The 26,006-nt window shown below is 46.0% G+C and overlaps 1 protein-coding gene across 1 annotated transcript in view; it reads left to right on the forward strand.

The window, feature by feature from the left end:
• Positions 1 to 26,006, forward strand: part of LOC147722670 (cadherin-9-like) — a 976,253-nt gene that overhangs the window by 898,864 nt on the left and 51,383 nt on the right. The window contains exon 9 of the mRNA XM_086965167.1: positions 317 to 438. Within this exon, the coding sequence (XP_086821293.1) occupies positions 317 to 438 (122 nt within the window). The remainder of the gene's footprint in view (positions 1 to 316; positions 439 to 26,006) is intronic.

The following is a 26,006-nucleotide window of genomic DNA, read 5'->3' on the forward strand; positions in this document are numbered from 1 at the left end:
TACACTGCTTTGGTGAGGCACTGACATCAATACGAAGTATACGTTTCATTTACACATGGCTCAAAACAGTGACATGAGACAACAACGAATTCCCTGTTGAGTGTTACAGGAAGCACAACCTGACCACTGCGCGCGGTGTGACGTTGCCTAGTATTCTGGCATAACCTCCCCTCATTAGCTTAAAGATAACTGCACGCGTCTGCGGTCTGCATGTAAAGTGACATGATAAGTGGACACGATAGTTTCTTTTTTTCGTTTGCAAAGGAAGTGTTTTTGACATGATCTCAATTCCGATATGTTTTATGTTTTTTATCAGGTAACCCTAAACAGAGCAGTTCAGTTTCCGTTTTCATCAGGATTTTAGACATAAATGACCACGCACCGGAGTTTGCCAAATACTATGAAACTTTTGTGTGTGAAAATGCAAGAGCTGGACAGGTAAGCTTCTGTTTTGCAAGGAAAGCATTGGTGAAATATATTTGTTTTCTACTTTCCTCTGAATTTGGCTCTTGGTAGTCTTGGAAATTAAAATGTAACTTCTCAGGAGGCATTTGAAAAAATAACTCTTCTCAAAGGGTGTTTGTCAATGTAATCAGAGTTTCTCCTTTTAAATGATAGGTTAATCTCCGCTTGAAGTGACAATGGGATTAATTTTACATGTTTTCCAATTACTTCTTTTTATTGATGTCATCTCAGGGAATAAACAAAAGATATATACATATGGCAGTGTAAATGCTGAATTACTTGACAATTACAGAGCGAATACATATATATAAAAATACACAAATACATCATTACAATTACCAACAAAATACAAAAGAATCAAATCAAAGAGAGGGCCCTAAGCACAGAAAAGTAAAAATGAATAAAGGACCGAAGGGCCAACATTGGATCTTTTTGACCCCCTTTTTCCATGGCCCCATATATCGAGGAATTATTTAACAAGAACAAATTCCTCCGGGGCATATGTACAAGCCCTATCGCCACCACAATGTCACTTATATCGACGTTGTGATGACGATAGGGGCTGCGCCTTATTTACAAGGCTTAACGCTGCCTTGTAAATAAGGCCCCATTTCACGCTATGGTTAGCGTGAAAGGGGTGGGCAGTGGGTATTGCAGTGGGCGTTCCACCGCAACACCGATTCACTTTGACGCTGCCCCCTATGTACAAGGCTGGCGTAAATAGGAGGCAGCGCCAAAATTAATACCATGGAAAATCTGGTTTTAAGTTGGCAAAACGAGGAAAAATGCATTATTTCTCCTCGTTTTTGCTTTTTCTATTTGTGCTGGCAGCACACATGGAAAAAGCAACATGCCATGGATCGTTTATGTACAGCAAGATATCCCTTCCTGTACATAAACAAATCACGCAGTTCAATTTTAATTGAAGTAACCTTCTAACTTCAGGAGGTTTAGCTTATATTAAAGAAAAACAATATTTGTGCACTGGCAAAATCTGTGTTTATATCTTTAAAACATACAGGGCCATATTTATGACCCGGTTTGAGATGCAAACTTTAAGTCAGATTTTTGAAGCCATGCAAAGCCACTTTGCGTGGCTTCGAGAGGCTCTAAAAATCTGGAGAGCAAATCGCTACGTTGCATTCCTCTGTCCTTGGAAGGCATTCCATGGGTATTGCATGGGTGTTCCCACACAACCCGCATGGTTTTTCATACATTCCCAAATTTAAAGACCTTGTAAACCTGGGAATGCGTCTAAGAGATGTCACTCCCCAGGAACTACATAACCAGCAGAAATACCTTTATTTCTCAGCGTTACTTCCTCTTCCGCAGCACATAAAGAAAAAGGAAAATTCCTCTTAGGGGATTGTTTTTCTTGCAGGTCTCCCTTCCTGCACAAAAACAATCCTGTATGCAACGCATGCAACTTGCCCTACGGTGCATGGGTGCCTGTGTTGGTGCTATGCTGCCCATCGTGCACCAGCGTAGGGTAAAAAGTCAGTCTGTACGCCTTAAATATGGGGCATTCCTGCCTTATCCTATTGATAGGGTGCAGCGAAGCAAGGGGACGTGCTCCACTGCACTGCGCCAGTTTCATAAATATGCCATGCAGTTTTTAGGCCCAGTAATCTGGATCTAGAGGTTGATCCTTCCTGCAATAGGTACCTACACGTTTTATCCATTTGCATTATTGAGCAAAATTCAGAGTCAAAGCCACAACCTTCAGTTCCTCTGAAGGAACTGAAGTATTGACAACAGTTACATTCATTTGCAGGATAAGGAACCCTTCACTCTCACTCACTCTCTTCTGGATCTATTCCGTATGTTGGAAATTCTCTCAATATCTTCCAAAATTGCTTCAGAGAACAGGTCAAATGTATTACCTGGGGAGAGCGTGGGACAAAATCTTGATTATATATATATGTTTCTGTGTGTCGCCAGTAGGTAGTCATAGTTCGGACCTAATTTCCATAGGAAGAGCGTTTTTTGTTTTGACAACATATTTGGCGTTGTTTGCTGACACCTTGTAACATTTTCAAAACTAGTTTGATGCTCACTTCTGCTGGAGGAATGGGTTCCTGGGGGTCAAAATCAGCCCAGAAGGAGCAGTCTTCCTTCTAAATTTAGTAATGGCTGGGATGTGGGAGGTTGGGTACCCGGGGCTGAAATTGGCTGGGGGAGGTAGGTCGCACAGCACTCCTCCCCATGTGGTAATGGCCAGGACCCAGGAGATTGGGTCTCCGGGGCAGAAATTGGCCATGGGAAGCGGGCCACTCAGCCTCCTTCCTGTATTAAACTTTTTCAATAAAGGCATGGCCCTGGGGGATGGGCTCCCTGCGGCCAAAATTAACCTGGGGAGAGGAGTTGCACGGCCCCCTCACCAAATAAAAAATGTATTTTAAATAAAATGCCAGGCCTCAGGGGATGGAGTGCCCAGGGCCGAAATTGCCCTGGTGGGGCGGGGGTGGGGGGTAGGGAATGACAAGCTGCCCCTCCCCCTAATAAAAATAAAATAAAAAATAAAAGGCCAGCCTCGGGGAAATTGTTGAAGGCAATGCTCCTTACTCAACCAATCTGCAAAGGGTTCCCCTGGCGCACAACTGATTGTGGGGACTAAGTACCCTTGGTTGCTGAGGGTCTGTGGGGGCCAACAACCCGTCCTGTTACCTCCAGTAATTCCCACACAGAGAAGGCCCCAACCCCTTTCTCCAACAACACTCTGCAAACACGCCTCCTGTCACTCTGCTGTTTGGAAGATGAAATCCCCTTAGAGGCTGATGGTTTTTGGGGGCCAATAACCCATCCTGTTACCTCAAAGTAAGTTCCACACAGCGAGATTGCTGAGAGCTCATCAATAGCCCTGCCCTCTTTCTCCCTCACTCTGCAAACGTGCCTCCTGCCACACTTCTGGTTGGGGAATGAAGTCCCCTTTGATGGTGAGGGTCTTTAGGGGCCAACAACCCCTCCTGTTACCTCCAGTAAGTGCAACACAGCGGGATTTTCTGAAAGCTCATCTGACACCCCTCCCATTTCTCCACGACTCTGCAAACACGCCTCCTTGTGCAGTACTCATTTTGGGATGAAATCCTCTTGGATACCGAGGGTCGTTGGGGTTCACAAGCCCCTCCTGTTCCCTCCAGTAAGTCTCACACCGCAGGATTTCTGAGAGATCATTGGACACAAAGCCCCCTTTCTCCACCACTCAGCAAACATGCATACTGGTGCACTACTTATTGGGGGATAACGTCCCCTTAGATACTGAGGGTCCTTGGCGGCCAAGAACCCCTCCTGTTACCTCCAGTAAGTCCCATACAGCGGGATTGCTTGGAACTTGTGGGAGGTCCCCCTTTCTCCACTAGTTAGTAAATAGAATTAAATAAATCCTTAAAAATTCACTGGAAAAAACAAAGGTTACAAGGACTTTATAATTAGGCTCAGATGACATTCGTGGAAAACCATTGACATTCAGCAGTTATAGTTACCTGAGCTAACTATTACTTAGGCCCCCATAATACACTGCTTTTGACCTCACATATTGCATCACTCATGACATCCATTCGGATACAGTCATGCAGATGAGAAATGTTAGAAAAATTAGTGGTTTAACTAAAACTTTAGCTTAGTAAATATCTTTAAGTCTTGGAAACGTTTGCGAAACACGTAAACTCACGGAATAATGTCACCACTGATGCCATTTGAGATGTCACCAGTGATGTCACTGACCATGTCATGAGCCAGGTTGCAATACCAGACACGCATACACACATGGTCTCACCATGTATCACACAGTGGCAGGGAAAATTAGCTGAAAACCAAAGTAAAGAGTGTATTTCCAACTAGTTTTTAGAGGCAGTACACAGCTGATGTCCATTAAGAGGTGTGAAAATACTCCAGGACATTGAAAACAGCCTTAATGACCATTTTTATTTTTTTGGGAGTTGGTGGGTGGCTTGGTGATGGGTACAGTGCCTCTTAGGTAGCTCTCTGCACAAGGCCCCGTCTCCACCAAGGCCACGCCCCCTCTCCACACTGAAATTCATTTGTAAGTTGGCCGGCATGCACTGCTTTCATTGATTTTTAGTAGAGCTGCATTTCACAGCTCCTGCCTCGATTGTTCAGTTGCTTTATCTTAACAGGGGTTTGGCACTACGTGACCAGTTGCATTTAGTACTCCACTAAAGTCATCATCCAGCAAAAAAGTTCCTACTGTTGGTTCCACTTTGCATCATATGTGACTTCTTTATATCTTGAACTCACCAGCACCAAACTTTTAGAAATCTGGGCATTAATTGAAACATTTCTTCCTTACATGAATTCCAGGGAAAATAGGGTTAAGTGTAAATAGCCTGAATAAGAATATAGAAGCATCATCAGTAATTTCATAAAAGTGTAATTTTTAGTAATTTCCCCTTTTATCACTAGCATTTCTCTGTGGTATGGCTACGTTCAATCTACACACCTGCCAGGAGGGATACACAATGGCAAGCAAAAGATCTCCTTAAATTCTTCTTCTCTTACCCTCAAGTTGCATGGATAAGTATATGTTCTACTCTTGCAGAAGTAAATTAGAGGATAAAATTAATATCAACTGTAAGCTCCGAGTACAAATGTTTCAGCTACCTACAACAAAATGTTGTAGAAATATAAAAAGATCCGGAGACAAATATATTGAACAATATTGAGTGTATAATATTTTATGGGGAACGGTAGTTGAAATGAAGCCTTGTAGATATAATAGGCCTTTTTACCGGAAAAAGGTGAACGTTTGTCTGGCACAGGATTGTGTGGAGTTTAATAGTGCTGACTAAGACTGCTTTATGTCGACCAGATCCTTTTAGTAAGATTACTTCAGGCCCATATCCAATTTGCACTCCATAATTTCACACAGGCTGATGAGAAGGCTTCAATGAAAAGGGTAAAAAAAATACTAATATATGCCTTAGAGCAGCTAATGCTGGACATGATTCAGGCAGAATCACAGACGGCCTCCCTAGGTTGGTTAATGTTTTTCATCGTAAACCTAACACAATTGATTTGCCCTTTGTGGCGGTGTGCGTTATTAGACAACCTCAGCTCTTAACAAGGCATGTGGTTCCTTGAGTCGGAGAGAATTTCAAATTTATAAAAGTTATACAACTCCACAGCTACCAGTATGTCAAGCTTTATGAACATGATATCTCAAAAGCAGCTGTCAGATATGTTTTGTCCTAGGAGGACACTGGTGCATGTGAGGATAACATTTCTATCTATTGAGAATAAGGTAAGACGCTCCTTCTAGATACAAAAGATACGAGTTTTGTGACCATATCTTGATGATATTCTAAAAGTTTGACTCTGTGTATTTTCAAGCCCTCAGTATATCCATCCTAGTCATTGACTAAACTCCCTTGAAACATAACACTTGACAAATATCTTGTGATATTACAGCTAAACTCACACGTGAAGCAATGATAAAGGACATATCTTTGTGTGTTGGCCTTAATTCTCCTAGGGGCAGATGTATCAAGATTCCAATTTGCGAATTCTAAATAGCGATTTTTTGCGAATCGCTATTTAGATTTCGCAAAATGGAATGTATGTAGAAAATCGGTATTTATTAGCGATTCCTTAATATTCTTTATTTGCGAATTCGCATTTTGCAAATTCGCAAATAAGAAATAATTTCCAATGCATTCCTATGGGCTAGGAGGCCCATAGGTATGATTGTGAAGTAATTCTCAAATTGCGAATTCGCAATTTGCTATTTGCAATTTGAGAATTATTTCAAGGGTGCAGGGGTGTCTCAAAGACACCCTGCTGCACCCCTGAAATGTACATGTGTGTGCATATGGCGCACATACATGCCCTATGGGCATGTGTTAGCGTCACATGCCACCATCACAAATGACAATTTTTTCTTTTTTAAAGAATTTGCAAATTACCATCAACAACAAGTTGGTGGTAATTTGCGATTTCTAAACCAAAGTTCGCAAATTGAAATTGCTACATACATAGCATTTAAGGAATTGCAAAAATTGTGATTCCTTAAATGCTATGGCAAAATAAGGAATCGCAATTTTTTGCGGTTCCTTAAATTGCGATTTTTTCATACATTCCAAATCATGCTAAAAGGCCGTTTGCGAGTCGCAAAGGCCGAAATTCTGCGAATTTCGGCCTTTGCGAGTCGCAAAAGCCTTTATACATCTGGCCCCTAATCTTTTACCTCAACAAGTGTCACCTGTCATTCATAGGCAACAAGAGGTATCACCCACTGTCTTTGGAGCCAGCAGCATGAGTCCTAGAGAACAAAGCCTCCCCCAGCTTAGAATAATAAACACCTGAGTGTAATAATGAGTCAAGTGGTTTCATATTTTGGACAAGATCTGCTTCAGATGCAAGAATTTTGTATCAAGTATATATACCTTTTAAAATGTTGATGCAAACTCCACCAATAGGGAGATAATAAAAGTCAGATGAATTACTTTTAGTTCATTTTCGGATACCGGAGCCAGGAGGAGTAGGTTCATAAATGTGGCATTGAACTATTGGCAACCCAGACTCTTTGTTTTTTCGCGTCCAGTAGTGACTGAGCTCCAGGTTTTTCCCCACCTTTAGTTGTACTTTTATTTGATGTGACACACATATTAACCTCATATGAGATTCCCTGGTACTAACAGTGTGGAGTAACACTTTTAAGAGATGCTGGAATTTGAGTGTATAGGTAATTCATTGAGAAACATGAATCAGAAATTACTCTGGTCAGATTATATTTTGTCCCTTTCTGTATTAAAATGTTACTTTGTTATTTTCATTCATTTAAGGGACTCAAACTACAGGTTACGTTTTCAAAGTATCATTGATAAGGTAAAAACAAGGAACTGTTCTTATATGAGGGTACCTTTCTCCTGTGATAGGAAAGGTCCCAAATCGCAGCAAGGAAACATCAAGAATTTTCTTTCAAACTCACTTCATGTGATGATGTGGGGTGCTGCAGTATTTTGGGCGAGACTCGGCTGGCACCCAGGAAAACTAGAGAACAAGACTCCAAGTAGAGGGTAGTATGATTTACGTGATTCCAACAATATTTTCTTGTGCAGAATGAACTAAAAAGTTCAACCTGTGTCTAAAATTCCAGATTTGCCTCACATTTCTTTGAGAGAAGGTTACCGGAATCCTTGAAGACATCCAAGTTCCTAACACACAGCATTTCACCACTTCTCCTGATAATTAAAAAACGTCCCCACTGCTGTGGGTAGGCATATCACCTGCAACCAGAAAGGTCTCAAGAGGCATCAAGGACACATCAAGATTTTTCTTTTAAATTAAATCATTCTGGCCATGTGACTAGATGTGGTATTTCGACCTGGGCTCAGTTGGCACCTGGGAGAAACCTACCAACTCCGTACATTTCTCAGAACTAGACACCCAGGGGTGTCCTGGGTGGTATGACCTTCCTGGGTCCCACTAAGGGTTCTTTCCAACAATGACCTGCAAACATCAAGCTTTGGCTAAAATCATGGATTCTGTATTACTACCACCCAGCATTCCCAACTTTTCCTTATACACATTATATACCATTTATGTGACTGAGTCTATTTCCCACACATGAAAGACCCCAAAATGCAACCAAAAACATCAATGGATTTCCGTTCAATTCAGTATCTCTGGTGATGTAGGAAGGTGTAGTACTTCAGCCCAGGCATGGCTGGCATGCAGTCAAAACTAGCAACTCCATAAGTGTCTGTAAGCTATTCACCCAGTGGAATACAGTGTAGTGTGACTTGCATTAATCCCACAAAGTGTTCTTACTCAGCATGGTAATCAATCATCAAACTTTGGCTAACATCACAGATTTTCTTGTGCAGAATGAAAAAAAAAGTTCAACCTGTATACCTGTATACACCAACCTTACGCCTGGATTTTCTCAAATTTCTTTGAGGAAAAGTAGCGGCATCTGTGGGATCCATGAAATTCATATCGCCCAGCATTCCTCCAAATCTCCTGATAACAACAGTACCCCAATTGTGTGTGTATGCCTATTGCCCACAACAGGAAAGCCCTAAAAAAGCACAAGGAAACTTTTTTACTTTTTAAATTCATTCATTTTGGTGAAGTGGGTAACTGTGGTATTTTGGTCCAGAATCAACTGGTACCTAGGGAGACCTACAAACCCCAAATCTAGGTGTTTGGATGGATGCCTCACTCAACTTTCGGTCTCACACCAATAAGGTTGCCGGCACCTGCATTGGCTTGCTGAGAAGCCTCAGCCATATACTAGGCTTTTTCAACGCTACAACCCGCCAACTCATTATCCAAGCCACCATCCTCTCACGCTTGGACTACGCTAATGTGCTCTTTCTTGGTGCCAACAAATGTGAGATAGCGCGGCTCCAACGCGTGCAGAACTCTGCGGCTAGAACTCTGGTCGGCCTACCCCGCAGATGCTCCGCCAGAGCGACCATCAAAAAATTACACTGGCTTCCCGTTGATTCTAGAATCAAATTCAAGACCCTCATTCTGTCTTTCAAAATCCTCAAACTCAACTCCCCTCCTCTGCTTCGACCCCTTCTCACTCCCTATGCGCCGTCACGGAACCTAAGATCTTCCAACCAAAACCTCCTATGCGTCCCACGCATAAAACTCAGCCGCATGGGCGGCCGCTCCTATAGGTTCCTCAGAGCCAAACTGTGGAATGACCTCCCACAACACATTCGCTCCATTGACAGCCTATCGGCATTCCGGAAAGCAGTGAAAACGTTCCTATTCCCTTGCCTGTAAAGCCTCTCTCCAGCCTTGGTTTCTCCCTGCTCAGGCTAGGATCTTGAGTTCTTAGCGCCGGGACGCCTCATTGCTGGGGCAGCTGTCGCGCTCTACCAAAACGAATAGAATAGAATAGAATTTCTGAAAACTAAGTACCCAGGGTAGTCCTGGATGGTGTGAGTCATGTGGATCCCTCTATGTTTTCTTACCAGTAACATCCTGCAAAAGAAAAGCTTTGACTAATATCAAGCATTCTTCTCACATGTTGTTTCTCATATTTCTTTGGGGATCCAAAACATTCCTACCACCTAGTGTTCCCATACTTTTCCTTATACAAATGGCACTCCAGTTATGTAGGTGGTCCTGGTGCCTAAAAGAGGAGCCTGTAAAAACGTGGACTTTTTCAAGTCAATATGGTATTAATGATTCCTTCACTTGGTAACAGTTTTGTCCATTGTTATGCAGTGTATTTTTCATATGAATTTTATTGATTTTCACATGGATGGATATCACATCATTTATAGGTTGTGTGTGACTTAAACGCATGTGCATGAACACATTTGAAATTATAAATATCTGCCTAATATAGCTTAACTCCTGCCACTCCTCCCTGGAGTACACATTAGGTACACATATTACATTAATCCAGTATAGTTGTAGGCGTGCAGGGTAGGCATTTCTGTCTGCAATGTATTTCCGCCCTTGCAGTTTCAGCGTGTGCAGTCTAGGCCATACGCTGGCCTTCTCATTAGTGTTCATAGGTTTACCTCCCCTTCTTGATCTGTCATTACTAACTCTTCACATGTTGTTTTTCTTCTATAATGTACTACCAGTGTCATGTTTGGATGGTATCTCACTCTTAAGGTCTAACAAATCATCATCCAATGGTTCATCGTGTCTCACATGCTTCATTCTAACTTCCTCTGCTACTGCCCACTCAGACGTAGCTCTTATCCAGTAAGTGTACTTGAAAGGGTGTACACTCATCCAGTTGATGCCAATTGGTCTTTTTGCCAGTACTAAGCTCAACATTTGAAACTTACAGCTAAGTGCTTCTTTGGATGACTTCAAGACCAGTCCCAGTGGTACTGTGCGTGAGTCACTGGGGATACTCCATCCTGTTGCTTCATTTAAACATTCCCAACTTCTTTGCAGTAGGATACTATTGGAGGGCAGTTCCACATCATATGATCAAACCTTGCAGCTGGAGCTCCACATCGCGGACACCGGTCAGATCGTGTAGGGTAGATATCATGGAGACTCTTGGGCAAGAGATATGCATGATGTGTGTAGTTATTTCGAATCTTTTTAAAGCATGCATTAGAGCTCACATTGCGTATCCCCATATGTACTTTTCCCCAGTCTCATGTATTAGGAACCTCACCTAGCAGTCCCACCCAATGCTCATGTGTTCTGTTTACTATAGTTGGCATATCCTCCCAGAGTGCACGTTATGGATGTGCGATATCAATCTAAGACCCCCAGACAATTCCAGCAGACTGGTCAATTTTATTGAGGGCCGCAACTCTTCAGGAAAACACAGACATATTTCCTGAGCTGTAGCGGACATCTTGGCAAATTATGGGTATTTTCCCGGCCCAAACATATAGGAGTTCACCGCATCATCCCGGGTAATAAACAGTCCCCCCCAGATATAGATCACCAAGAACGTCACAACCCCCATCTCGCTACTTCAGTATTGACTTCACCGCCTTGATGTCTAAAAATGGTTTCAGCACTCAGATCGGCATATCGCATGCATAAAGTACATGACAAATTACCATCTTAACTGTCCGTTCCCATATCAAGGGACAGCATCACCGTTGCTATCCGGTAACCACTGATAAGCAGTTCTGAGAGGGTGGCATCCCCATGGGTGCCACTGAGCGGTCTCTTTTCCCAATTGCCACTTTCATCTAACCAGTGTATGGCATGCTGAAGGTAGGCCACAAAATGATAGAGTTCCAAATTAGGGAGTTTGATCCCTCCTCACTCCCATGTCTGTTTCAACATGGCAAGACCCACTCAGGCTCTGATTAGCTGTTGCACCTGTGAAGTCTTGACAAAATAGAAGTCAACTTTTGCCACTTGTACGTCTACACGATGGAGGAGATAAAAGTATTTTGCAAGGAGAGGGGGCTGCCTGTGGAGAGATGATCCACAAAGAGAGATCTTGAGGCATGCCTGTAGTCTTATGAGGTCATACTGTGGTAAGCAACACTACCTGATGATTCAGAGGAGGAGGAATTATCTGATTGTGAGGGATAAACAGAGAAAAATGGGTGGCTTCTACCTGTTGAGCAGAGGATGAGAGTGTTCAATCGGGAACTCAAGAGAGCTTGAGTACCAAGAAAAGGAAGTGAGCTTGGCATGGATGGAGGTGGAGGTCAGCTCAGTTGGTGGCAGCACAAAGGTGTTATTTAGTGCTGAGGGAGAAGTACACACACCCAGAGATTTGGTGCCTGAGTTGAAGGAGGGAGTTAACATACACCAGGGGGTTCAGGTTTATAAAGTCGCTCCAGTGGTGAGCTGTGTCCCTGAGATGGATTGGGGAACTGCCACAGGGGATCATATTCCTAGTAGTGGGAGGGACATTCTACTGACTCTAGATGAGAGGTGCATGGAGAGGCATTCCCCCATGGTAGAAGCCTTGGTATGTGGGTATGGAGACTACCCAGATTTTGCCAATCTCAGGAGGGTGATGTAGGGTACTTTTTAAGGCACTGGAGGTTAGGCAAAGAATAGCCTGGCTAAAACTTGTTTTGGCTGCGTGATTCAATTGTTGGAGAGCCTATTTTAAGTCCTGTTTTCCAGAGCTATGCAAACAGCCGGTGAAGTGCGAGTTCTCTGACCCCAGGGATTGGTGGTTTCCAGAGGGTCTGAAGAAGCTTCTGAGAGTGATCTTGAAGGAGGTGGCGCAGCTTTTCCACAACCAGATGAGGTAGGAGAGGTTTGTAGTAACCCAGATAGATCCCAGTGTAGTGGGATGGGTGAGGAGTCCCTTGTCCTGTCTCTTAGTAGAGGAAGCGGGTGGGCTCAGCCCCAAGGTGTTTGAAGCACAGTCCCAGAGCGTGGTTGGTTCGATTAGTGAACACCATGAGGGGGGCCTAGTCTGTACTGGGAAGTCATCCCCTGAGGGGGATCCCAAGGTGTCGGGTGAACTGGGGTAGACTGCTGTAACAAGTGTTTCACCAGTTCTGGTGTCGGGTACCACCACTCCAGGTGGGAGGGTGCAGGAGTCCAGAGAAATGGAGGGAGGGACAGTCCACAGTGGTGGGATCCGTGGGTCAGGGCTTGCCAGCTCTGAGGTCAGAGCATCCCATAACTGACCCTGGTGAGGCCTCTTCTGGCCTGGGGAGGTCTCCATGCACTGTCAAATAGACAGGAGGCTGGAAATCTGCACCAGGCAGATTCTCACACAACTCACAAGGAGTTTGTTTCCCTTGGGGTGTGTGTGTACTCCCTGAGAATTCCTGGCTTCCCAGGCACAGGTCCAGCCTAACATGATAGACCCTGGGTTGTATAGCCAGTTCCAGGTAGTCCCCCTGACCTGGAGGAAGTGGTGACTGCTGACAGTACCCCTACCGGTTTGTTTTCTGGGGGTACCACTCAAGGTGGGAGGGTACAGAGCCCCAGGGAGGAGGACAGGGTGTGGGGGAGCCAGCCCCAGTCCCTTCTTTAGCATCAGAATACAGACCCTGGGGCACCTCTGAACTGGTAGATGAACTGTGCAGGACACTTGCCACAGGTGCCCTAACGTTTCAGGAATCTGGGAGTACCTCTCCACAGTGGAGGGTACTGGACGCTGGCGGGGAGGACAGGGTGTGGGAGAGCCCACCTCGGTGTCCTGGTCAGCCTGAGGGTACAAAGCTAAGCTGGTGGATCAGTGTCAGGATGCCATACCTGACCTGGCAGAGTGAAGAGTGGACAAAGACTGCCAGGTACCTGGAACTACCACCTCCTGCTTGCTAATGCCACAGAGGTTGGAGAGCCCTGAGAGGCATGAGGCCTGACTCTCGTCACTGACAGCTGTCAGTGGCCACTGTGGCCTGCTGTCCTGGTGGACAGAGTTGCCCTCAAGAGGGGGGCAGACGTTACACCCCAGGAGTATACAGGGCCACACTACTGTGTTGGCCATTTGGGTACTGTGTACCTGCTGGGACACATCAGTGTGCAAAGTAGGCTTAGGCGCTGCACAGATGGGGTCCACAGATGCAGACGAGGGTTCTCCAAGGGTTAGCTTAGTGGGCCCTGAGAGTATTGACAGAGGGATCCAACTGGGTTCAGCAAGGCTTAGAACCAGAACTTGCCCCCACTGTTGTGGGCCAGGTCTGTGTTCTATTGTCCCAAGCAGGGAAGTCCATCAAGGGATTCATTAGTCTACCCTGGCATTAGGCTGGGAGGGGGTTGTGTTAGATCTGACTTTTTCAACGGGTTTATCACCAGATGTTTTGCTTCTTCCACCTATTTTTCCTGACCTGTTTTGTTGGCTTTAGGACTCTGGGCACTTTACCACTGCTTATCAGTGCTACAGTGCATATGTTCTCTGTGTCAATTTGAAATAGTGCTAAGACCCTAGTACAGTGCACTGGGCCTGTAAATCAAATGATGTAAATGGGCCTCAGCACTGACTGCACCAAACTCTTTCCTATTCTACCATGCTCGCCCACACAGGCAGCCTTTCAAAGGTGTCTCAGACCTGCCACTGCAGTCTCTGCACAATATTTTTACTGCCATGTCGACCTAGCAAAGGCATACCTTCCCTTTTTTCTTACATATAAGACCCCCTTAAAGTAGGCCCAAGGTACCCCTGTTGGCAGGGTTCTGTGTGGGTAAAAGGTAGGATACATACTGATTTTTATGACTTGTCCTAATAGTAAAATACTGAGCATTTTGCTTTTCCCCATTGAAAGGCTATCTGTCTCATAGAGCAACATGGGAGATACTTTGCAACATCTTACAAGTATAACCTCCCATAGGGACAAGATAGGAAGATGGAGTTTAAGCTCTCTAAACTCAGAATTTAATTACACATCTTTAAGTAAAGGTGGTTTTTAAATTGTGTGTTTGAAAATGACACTTTTAGAATGGTGGGAGTGCCATACCAGGTTTTGCGAGTGACCAGAGTAGAGCAAGCACGAGAAGCGTCAGCAGCGGAACCGCAGGGAGCCGCAGGAGCCAGGAGCCGCGAGCCGAGCCGCAGGAGCCGCGAGCCGAGCCGCGGGAGCTAGGAGCCGCGAGCCGAGCCGCGGGAGCTAGGAGCCGCGGGAGCCGAGCCGCGGGAGCCGAGCCGCGAGCCGAGCCGCGGGAGCCGAGCCGCGAGCCGAGCCGCGGGAGCAAAGCCGCGAGCTGAGCCGCGGGAGCAAAGCCGCGAGCCAAGCCGCGGGAGCCGAGCCGCGGGAGCCGAGCCGTGAACCCTGAATTGCGTGCCACGCCGGGAACTGCCAGCCGCACCAGAGGCAGAGGCTGGGAGATCAGAGATTGCTGCAAGTGAAGCTGCGGCAAGCAGAGCTGCGGCGGGCCAGTGGCGTCCACGGTCTGCAGCGGTAAGAAAGCCAGTCTCACGAGTAGCAGGCGGGAAACGGAGCTGTGTGGAGAGAGCTCTGCCACGTCGCCATCTACTCTCAGCTGCCCTCCAGTTCTCCCCAGTCATCTCCTGGACACCGTTTCTGTTTGCCCCAGTTCAGGGGGGGACAGAGCAGCAACAGCACAGAGGTGTTCTGTAGACGCCCTATCCTGCTCAGATCGGGCGTGAGGCAGCGGGGGAAAGAGGCTGCTCCCTGATGACCATTACTTTCCTCACGTAGCGAAGGCTCTCTCATGAAGGCATTGTTGCTCCCTCGTGTGCCAAGGATCACACAGTGCGGTATGCCGAGGATCATACGCTTGAAGCCCTGAACACCGTCAGAGGAGGCTAAGAGGAGGCTAAGAGCACAAGTTTCTGTCAGAGGGAAAACAGTGGGACCGTTGGAGTCTGTAGTCCAGTCCTGCTTTTCAAACGGATCGGAGCCAGAGAGCTAGAGAGGCGGGAGTGGAGGAGCGGAGTACGCTGAAAGACCCACTCCGCCGGAAAAACGCCGGAAAAAACGCCAAAAAAACAAAAGAAAAACGAGCTGAACTCTCCAACTGCCCAGCCACTTATACACCAGTCTCCAAGTATTTGGGGTCTGCACCGGCTTGCCAACAGCTGCAAATTGTGTTTTAAAAGCTGCACGGGTCGCTTTAACACGGCGGGACCCGTGACCCGTGAATCACGCTGACGCCGCGTGTGTCCTGGCAGCTGTGAGGCCACAGAGAGGTGGTGCAGGAGCAGGTGGGGGTGTGGACGGAGCCGGAGCACGAGCACGGGCACCGACCTCTGTTGCAAGCCAAGCAGTAAAAGGCAATAAGAGAAGGTGGAGCGGCCAGAGCTAACCGGCATCCCCAGCGTCATCAGCCAGCCGTAGTAAAGTGGTGGAGGAGCATCATCACTACCAGCGGCATCAGATGCGAGGTGAGAGAGCGATCCGAAGTACCCAGTGTACCCTGTTATTTGCGATTGGGTTGGGCTCCCCTTGGGAGCGATTTGCCCCATCAGCAGCCACCCCTAAGCCATAAGCCACGGGGCTACTTAGTGCAGGGCTGCATTTACCAAAGCACTGCCGTTAAAGAGATCGTCAAGTGTTAGTGCTAGTGGAAGTTAAGGAAGTGCACTTTGGCCGCCAGCACCCGGGTGTGTGCAAAGAAACACAGTGCCGGGATTCTGTACAGATGCGATCAGGCACCATCCGCCAGGAGGCCATAGCAAGACCGCGAAGGAAACAAGGAAACAAAAATAAAAAGCCAAAACTAAAAGAACAAGAGGAGGAGGTTTCACAAACCAACATCGGGAAAAACGGAGTGGGTCACAGGGACAGGCTGGTTTCAGTCCCAACCCCACCAACAAAGTCAAACACCAAACCGACTCACCAAACAGAGATACAAAAGTTTTTCTTCTTAAAAGACCCCTTGGCGGCCATGTACGCCCCCCAAAGGGAATCTGCGCTACTGCCAACCCCAATGCAGCCGGCCAAAATACAACCTTCTCTTAAATCTACTACAGCTATGTTAGACAGTGTACCATCACAAGAACAATTTTCGGAGATTCGGCTGGCACATACAGATGGCAGAAAATTGGTACCAGTAATAGCCCAGGTGCACCAGGCAGCTATTGAAAGGACGGGACTAACTTCCAAAACTAAACCGGGAGATGTAACTGAAGTACAAAAAGAAACCACACCAAAACCAAATATGATTAACACCGGAGACACCGCGGAACCCTCGGATCTAGAGGTCCTAGAGGCTCTCATGGGGACGAGTAGAGAGTGTGAAAAATCCCATTCCTTTACTGAAGGTCAAATACAGGAACAAAATGACCCTTCATTAATAGTAAATCGAAACGTCGGTGAAATTCCCCAAGGAAAAAAGGAACAGTGCTGCGTTAATACAAAATGGTCAAAGGAGGAAAAAATAGATCTAATAAAATCAGCAGCAAGCCTAGCAACAAAGGAATTGCGGATCAGCAAATCGATTTCTAACATAAGCGAGGCTAACCTAATTGAAGTTTTGGAGTCTCTAGAAGGGAAGGGACTGGACAGGGAGCAACTTACCCCGAGTCCAAAGAATACAATCCCACAAAGAAGAGCTATTTTGGTCTCATCAACGCCTCTGAATCCTCAAAGAATTCAGGATGTCAACATAACAGAATCACAGGAGGATGGCCATAGCCTTATAACAAAGAAACAACAAATCCTGTCTTCACCAATAACAATCTCTTCCGGAAATGGGTCAAGCCCAGCTCCTCAGCACTGACACAATACAATGATGACCGCCACAACACGAAATGGGCTGACAATTTGATTCAAACCTTGGAACAATCCATAAAGGTACTAAATTTCCAATCTGATAAAATGGACGTCCAAATTGACCTAATAAATTTGATGGCCAGTCACATCGCCGGAATAAATAAAAAACTGGACGCACTAACAGTGTTACTAATAAAAAAAAAACTCTAGACAGGCAGAGCGACACAAATAATCAACAAGCCACTTGCCATTGTAGCCCGATAATAGAGAAACTGGCTACATTACCGGAAATCTTAAAAGACGTTTTAGGGGCAGCTAAACAGTCATTAAAATACCAGTGCCAAGGAATATCTCAAAAACCAACTGCGCAAGAGCAAACCTCACACCTATCCAATGTCAACAATGAGGAAGCAAAAAATAAAAACGACGCTCAAATAAACTCAGATTTTGAGATAAATCCAATCCAACGCGAAGATCAAACAACGTCACCACAGCCAATAACCAAGGCGGAAGTTAAAATCACAAAACGGGAAAGAAAGCGCGCAAGGAAGGCCAGGCTAAAATACAACAAACAACAAAACCCAGCCCCGGTTAAATTATTTCCACTTTTTACAGCAAAACCAAATACGGAAACGGAAGTAATACCTCGACCCTCATCTGAGGCAGGAAGCGTAGAAAGGAATCAAGCACAATTTTCACAGTCCTCCTTCGCAGACAGTCAAGACCTTAGGCACCCAGCAAATTCTTTTTCTGAGTCTCAAAACAAACATGAAGTCAGAAGCCCAGTCCGCAAGGATAAAGCGATTGATAAAGAAACCCGCGTGGTGCAGCAACAGAAGAATATAAAACTATGTGAAAACAAATTGGAAGAAGTAGCACACATGGAAAACCAGCAACTGCCGGGAAATAGCAGCCCGTGGGGTAACAAAGCACAAAATAGTCAACAATTAGCATGGCAAGAAGCAAAGACGCAAGAGGGGCCCAACTTAACAGAACTTAAGCAAAACAGGTCAGAGGGAATATTGTCAACCATCCCTCAAATCCCCTTGATACCAATTGCTGTAAAACTAAGGGGGAAGGATCGTCACTGCAAGCTCTTAGTCCAGGAGCAAGAGGACCCACAAATAAAGACGTCGACCCAAAAATGTTCGGGCCCTCCAACTGCTAGGCTAGAGGTAAAAATTAAAAATCCGGCAGAGTACGAACAGGGAGGCAGTGAAGAATCCTTGCAAATCCTCAAAGGGCCAGGGGGAAGAAATGGTAGAGCTCCACAGTCTTCTGAAAAGCAAGAAGTAAAAGACTCGTGTGAACTGAAGCTGTCTTTTATCCCGGAATACTCATCAAAAGGCACCCAGGACATACTCAACAGGGGAAACCTCTTGAGACTTTTCCATGAAATCCGCGAACTAAAAGGAATCTGTTCACGTGATTTAATTTCAGTGGAATTCAAGGAAACAACCCAAAGGGGGGTAGAGGAGTCACTGACAACGTGGGCGTCCAAGGACCTGGTGGACAAAATTGTAGCTATGAGTGGAAGATTTGAGACATGGGGAATCAGGCTTCAGGCAGCGCAACGCCCAAGGTACCCGTATCCCTTCTTAAACAATCTAAATGAAGAGCAAAGCCCACGAAGACATCATCACACATGTTTACGCGGAGCACGTTCCTATTCACCAACGACATCCGTGCGAAACAACATGCCCCCCAAAAGTGACAGCCTGGGTACAACTGTGGGAAGCCCCCAGGATCTCAAGGACTGGGCCTGGATCGCAAAAACTCTGAATGACAAGTATTCCTAACAGAGGAATACAAACACCGGAACCGGCAAGGGAAAACAAGGAATCAACCAACATCTCGCTCTGTTCATGGAATGTGCACGGTTTTAGGGACATGTGCCAAGACCAAGATACAGTAACCTTTTTAAATCAACAACAAATAATCATGCTACAGGAAACATGGAACATGGGGGCAACCTCAATACCTGGCTTTATTGAACATCATTGCCTGGCAGAAAGACACTCAAATTATGGCCATCCGAAAGGGGGCTTATCAACCTTCATAACTCAAAAACTGAATTGGGAAACCGAAGAAATAGACACAGGGGCAAACTGGATCCAAGTGACCAAGGTAACCGGCAAGGAACAAACCATAATTCTCCTCCTAATAAATGTTTACATCCACCCAGAGAGAAAGAAGCAAAATTGTAAATACACAACTCTTATAAAACTGCTAAAAGTATTGCAGAAAAGCCATACAAATGCTCAACTGGTGATCGCCGGAGATTTTAATACCAATCTTTTAGCGACCAATCGGGGAAGAAACTGTAAAGTATCGAACGGTGCGTTGGACTTTGTCCGTAAACTAGCAGCACTCGACTTAATAATCATGAACGGTAAATCCCCGTGGGACTCGCCTCCAGTGGCAACATACCTGAGTGGAAAAGTCGCTTCGACAATAGATTTTATTATAACGAGTATTAAACAGCTCTCAGAAATAAACAGTTTCAGAATAATTACACGAGCTGAAAGTGATCATCTGCTGTTAATACTGAATCTGAAGAATAGAACAAACTTCGCTCAGAAGAATAACGCCATCACGCAGCATCCAGAAACGTTCAACCTGCGTAAAGTAAAATGGCGAGGAGAGGCTCCTGAACTTATTGAGAACAAAGTAAAGGCCTTTATTGAAACACAAGGCCCAGTTCAAGAATGTGCGCATGTAAGCCATTGGGAGCAAATGGTCGAGTTTTTACTTCAAACCTTCCCGGTTACCAAGTCACAGAGGTCTTTAAACACAGCCAAAAGGGACCCATGGTTCAATCACGATCTCAAAACGCGCAAAAGAGAGATCGCAAGAGAAGTGCGACGTCTATCCCGAGAGGGAGAAAAGGACCTAAAACAAGGAAAAATAAAGTTGCAGACACTAAGGAGTGCTTACAGAAAGAAGTTGGGGAAAGCAAAATTAGTGTATAAAGAATCAATCTGGCAGCAACTACTAATAGCTAGCAAAAAAGCCAACAGCAGCGATTTCTGGGGGATTATTAACACGTTAACAATGGGTCCAACACTTCAGCAACAGGCAGGAATCGGTGCAGAAATCTGGACAGACCATGTAAAGACCTTGTTCAACCAAGCCAGGAGGGATCTAGAACAACAACCCCAGGGGCCACACCATGACCAAAAGGAGGCACAAGCCGGACCGAGTCATGCAACGCCAACAGCTAATTCAGCCCATCTAAACTCTTCTTTCGAAGAGCGAAATCCTTTGACAAATGAGAAAGAACTAAAAATCCTCATAAAGAAATTAAAGTCCGAGGGAGCGGCTGGGCCAAACGGCATTCCAAACGCAATCTTCAAGAATAAGCCAGAGCTATGGTCGGAAATCCTAACACCAGTCTACAACGAGATCTATGTAAATTCTAATATCCCAGCTTCCTGGAGGGGGACTGTCATTCACCCCATATATAACAAGCATTTGCAATGCAATAGGTCTCGCATTTATACAAGTTTGAGCTATTAGCATTGTAAATGACAATGCCTTTTATTTAAGTTTTGTTTTTTAAAACCTAAATAAAAGGCACTGTCATTTACAATGCTAACACAGCTCAAACTCTCGCAAATGCGAGACCTATTGCGTTGCAAATGCTTGTTATACCAAGTTTGCTACTACCGTAACCCATCATAACCTATTATGTAATCTTCCATTCTTCCCTTGCCATTATATTTCTAATGCTTGCAGTATAAAATCTCAATTTGAACAAATGCATGACTACAATCCCCAGACAACAAAAAAATAAACTGGAGCAGGTGAACATGGGTCAACTTGAGAGGTCTGAAGAGGGCATTGCCTGTCCCAGCATAGAACGGTAAAGATAGAAAGCTCATTCTAGTGAGAGTGCCCTCCTATTCCCAGCATAGAACAGTAAAGATAGAAAGCTCATTCTAGTGAGAGTGCCCGCCTATTCCCATGTTTCCTATGTTCGTGCTTGAGAAGCTCAGTCAGTCCAGGTTTCTCTCTGCATTCCTTGATATGTAGTCATTAATCACATGATAAACTCCGAACTTCAGGTCCAGAATGCAAGTGTAGAAAACTGGACTAATTATGCTACTTACGCTTGGACTTGGAAATTTTACGAGCTTTGCGTTCCCAATGTAAGGGTAACATTTGAACGTAATATACCACGCAGAAAGCGGCGAAAGGCGCTGTGGGTTTGTGTGCCCCACTGAAGAACAGGACTTTGCAGCTGAGTGAGCCGGTGCTGCTCATTTGTGGCGCTTCTTGATTCAACGCTGTCCCAGCTAGTTAACAGTATTGTCCCAAAGCGCTGGTCTGACAATAGGCTCACGACTAAGCCGTCAACAGGACCTGGAGATACTTGGCTGGTGCAACCCCTCGTGCCTAACCAGAAATTCCGCTGATGCACCCCTACACGTGCCCGTCACATCTTCAGCAGTTGTATTACTACAGAGGCCGGTCGCAACTTAGGCAGTTGTGATCAGCCTGCAAGCAGCCACAACTTTCGTAGCTGCAGTCCTGCACCGAGTGATCACTGCTAAAGCAGTTGTAGCCCCGTACCTGCAATTACAGCCCGACCAGACTTCGGCATTTGCACTGTTGCAGAGTCTCGGTTCCTTCCTGGTACCAAAAGGAGAGTCTGTGGGCTCTCTGACGCCCAGGTCCTCCAGATCGCTCTACAGCAGTCTATTCTTTGCGGAGTCGCAAAACCACCATAGACACTGCCACGCAGCTGAATATCTATTCACCACTGCAGCCCAGGGAGTTTCATCAAGTTCCCGCCGGGCCGCCGCGCTGCCTGCGGCGACCCGGAAGCGGTTGGGCAGCCGGCCAATCGCAGCGCGGCCCCAACCGGGAGTCCCGCCCCCATCGCGGCGCGAGACGAGAGAGAAGCCACTGTCCGAGGAGCCCTCGGGCTCCTGATCGAGTCCCGGTCCGCCCGAACAGGTGAGTGTGTTGCGGAGGAGGAGGGGTGAGTGGGGGTGGGGTGTGCGCGTGTGTCTGTTAAAGGGGGTGCGTGTGTGTGTATGCAGTGTGTGTATGTGCGCATGCGTGCGGGAGCCTTTGTGTGAATGCGAATATCAGGCAGGGTGACGCAACGTGCGCGCTCACGAGCTGCAATCTCCAGGAGGACAGGCTCGTCACAGTCTGATGTCCACAATATTCCCAGAAAAGCGGCAACATAAGTTGTCTCGCATAGACAGCAAAAGCTTCGCTTTTGCTTTCGTCTAGGCGAGACCTAAAAAGGGAGATCACAGTAAGCCAGGGAATTACAGATTAATCTCCTTGATTGATGTGGAAGCCAAACTATACGCCTCGTGCCTATTGAACCATCTACAATGTTGGATGGAGGAACAAAACATCATCCCCAACTTCCAAACAGGATTCAGGCAAGGCATGGGCACTCAATCGAACCTTGCAACCCTAGCTCTCTTGACAGAACAGGCGCAAAGTAGGAAAGTCCGCCTCTTAGCCTGTTTCGTGGATATCAAATCAGCATTTGATAGAGTGAGCAGGAATCATTTATGGAGCAAACTTAAAAGATGGGGCATACCAAACGCACTCCTCACCGCCATCGTAACGTTGCACACTGACACCTGGACAAGAGTCAAGCTGGGAAACGGGTCGAGTACCACCGGAAGTATTCCTACACAGAGTGGCCTGAAGCAAGGCTGTGTCTTGGCCCCAAGCCTTTTTAATCTGTATTTATCGGACATTGCCCGACATTTTGAAAACCCAGACTGCCACCCCCCAAAACTGGCCAACAAGCCAGTCGCAATCCTCCAATATGCAGACAACATAGTCTTGTTAAGCCAAACCCCAGTGGGACTACAAAGATCAATAAACAACCTGGCATCCTACCTGGATTCGGAACAGCTAGAGATAAACAAAGACAAAACAAAAATCGTTCGTCTGGTTGACAGTAGGAAATTAAAGTTCAAATGGAGGGTAAAGGGGGCCCATGTGGATACAAATATCTGGGCGTAATAATCGGGCAGGGCACAAGTCACAAAGAACACAAAATCTCCCTCAAAGCAAAGACCCAGTCCCTGATCTATGCCTACAGATCCTTGCGCAGAAAATTGGACTGCCCTAACCATTCGCATTTGTTAAAAGTTATGGCTGCTCAAATCCAACCAAGTTTGTCATACGGTCTTGTCCCCCGGTGTGGCAAAGATTCACATTTTCCAGAACGAATTGCAGTCAAAAATCTATAAAGCAGTTTTTGATTTGCCAAAATGTGCCTCGTCCGCCCAGGTAAGACTTGAATTTGGGCTTCAGGATCTTAAATACAGGGCAATGAGCAACTTTATAAAATTCTGCCACACCCTCCGGTTATCCGAAGTGGACACTCTAAACAGACTCTGCTGGGACGAAGTAAGGTCACAGTACGAGCAAGAAACCCCAAACTCTTGGGGGAGTTACCTCAGTACATCTTTGGCCACTTTGGAACTCCAACCAGGATGGGACAACAAGATGGATCGAGCGTCCTTTAACAAAATTGTGAATGTCGCAAGCAGAAAGAAATCTTTCTTGGAAGATAAATTTGCGCTCACAAAGAGACGGCATGGATGGACAGTCATGAATTCATACATGTCTTCAAAGCCACAAGCCTACTTATCTGCCCATTTTAGTTCCTTTTTAAAGATGTGCTTTCTAAAGTTCAGGATGGGGGTGCATGTCTCCAAGGATTTATCCCCTTCTTGGTTGACAGATTTTAACTCAGAACGTTGTCGCTTATGCGGATTCCAAAAGGAAACCTTGGCCCATTTGCTGTGCGCATGTCCAGCCATGTTAACCCAAAGGAGACAATACCTAAAGGCGATTTTTATCAACCTGAACATTCGATCTAGCAGACAAGCAGTAATAAGCTGGCTGGAGGGCTCGTCATGCATCTTGTCTTGCCGAGGAGTCAAGTTTATGAGACTAGTCAACAGCTGCTTATTGCAAGCGGATGATCTTTAATCATAATTGCATGTAACACATCCCCATACTTTTAATTTGGTTGGTACATAATTTAAATTTTTTGCTGTAACTTGATCTAAACATAATCTTAGAATGATTTTATAATAACAGAATTTTACACATTTGAAATGTATGGGAGACAGAGAACAGATGTACATTTGCATATATGACACTTTTAGTTGTTTGAGTAGATGAAACTCACTTATTTTATGTAGGGGGGTATTGTGATGATTTTAATTAATCAAGCAATAAACATTAAACTGACACTTTTAGAATGCAGAACAATGTCATACATTCCCCCCCGTACAGAGATCTGGGCCTAAATCCATCATTTTTTTGCTCACCATGCCATTCCAGTTTGGACCCAGCCATATGCAAATCAGTCTTGATGCTGCGCCCAATGGGGACAGCCCAGCCCAGCCCAGCCCAAACTGCCACGCCAGGTCCTCCCTGGACTGGAAACAAGCATCCTAGGACCGGTTTCAGGCTTTCAGCCCTTATCAGCCAGGATAGCTTGACTCCAGTCATTGTCAGCATTCCGCCCATCATTTGTTTGCTGTAACACTTTTTTCCCTAAGTGGGATGGGTATGCCGAGACGTGGGTCCCTTTATCACTGTGCCACTGGATTCAAGCTAGCCTGGCTGAAGAAGGGTGACATACCCTGAAACTGGTCAAAGGATGCTTGTTTCTGGTCCAGGGAGGAGCTGGCCTGGCAGTTCGGTCTGGAATGTTCCCATGGGGCTCAGGGTCAAGACTGATTTGCATATGTCTGGGTCGAAACTGGGGTGCCATAGTGAGCAAAAGAACAATGGATTTAACCAGGATCTTTTGACTGGGGGAGAATGTTTGTATTGTCAGCATTCCATCCTCCATTTGTTTGCTGTAACACTTTTAGATAGTGGACATTTTCTTGCTTAGCTATCCTATGTGCTTCTGCTGATTTGTGGATCGACTGGCTTTGTCGTAACAGGGGCTGGTGATGTGCTTTCACTGTAGACAGCCACTGGGGGGTTGAGGTGTGTTCTGTAATTCCTTGATGAGTCAGGGCTGGGCTGAATCAACCTGGGCTGCATTTAGAGTAGTGGGAGGAGACTTCCTTAAACCTGAATAGGCCAGTCTGCCTTGCACAATGCTATCTTCACCTCCTGCCTGGGAGCTGGACCAGAGAGGACAATACTGGTTTCGACTGAGATAAGAGTCTCTCTGCCATAATGGAACAAAGGAAAATGGGGTATAAATATTGGGGCCCAGACCGCAGAACTTTAGATTACTTCTGGACTCAAGAGGAAGCTCTTCCAAGGAGAAGAGCTTGGAAAACTGAGGGAGAAGTACTGCCCCTTTGCTGTGTGCTGTGTGGGGTTGGCCTGCAGTTGCTGTTTCTGCCCAGGAGAGGACCAAGACTTTGCTGTGTGCTGTGTATCCTGCTTGAAGATCTCCAAGGGCTTGGTGTAGAGCTTGCCTCCTGTTCTGATGTCTCAGGGACACAAATACATCATTCCCTCTGTTCTCCTGTACCTGGAACTGCTGTTTCAGCTACCATAGAGGTAAATAGCAACACCACGCCGGAGAACTTCAATGAAGCCATGAGCAACGCTCGTGAAGTGCACAACGCATTGCCCCGACTAACACTGTGGACCCAATGCTTGTAGAAACTGCACTGTACCGACTCTGAAGCCGCTGCCTGCACCAAAGCCATGGGCACTCCTCGTGCCGCTAACGACGCACCACCCGACTCGCACCGCAACCCTGACCTCACCGACGCCAGTGCTTCATCATCACGGAGCCGATATCATACGTGGGCGACCTCCCAAATTCATCAACCCTGCATGGTTGTAAGGAATCAATGCCTCAACACCACCTCGATGTCACCACCCCAGCAACAGTAAGGAACCAATGCTTCCCCTCCCTGCATCGCAGTAAGGAACCGACACCTCACCTCCCCTGTGGTTGTACTGAACTGACACCTCCCCAATGCTGTGCCCTGTCTTTGTTTTAAT

Source organism: Lissotriton vulgaris, chromosome 4_1 (genome assembly GCF_964263255.1).
Source record: "Lissotriton vulgaris chromosome 4_1, aLisVul1.2, whole genome shotgun sequence".
In the NCBI taxonomy this organism is placed as follows: Eukaryota; Metazoa; Chordata; class Amphibia; order Caudata; family Salamandridae; genus Lissotriton; species Lissotriton vulgaris.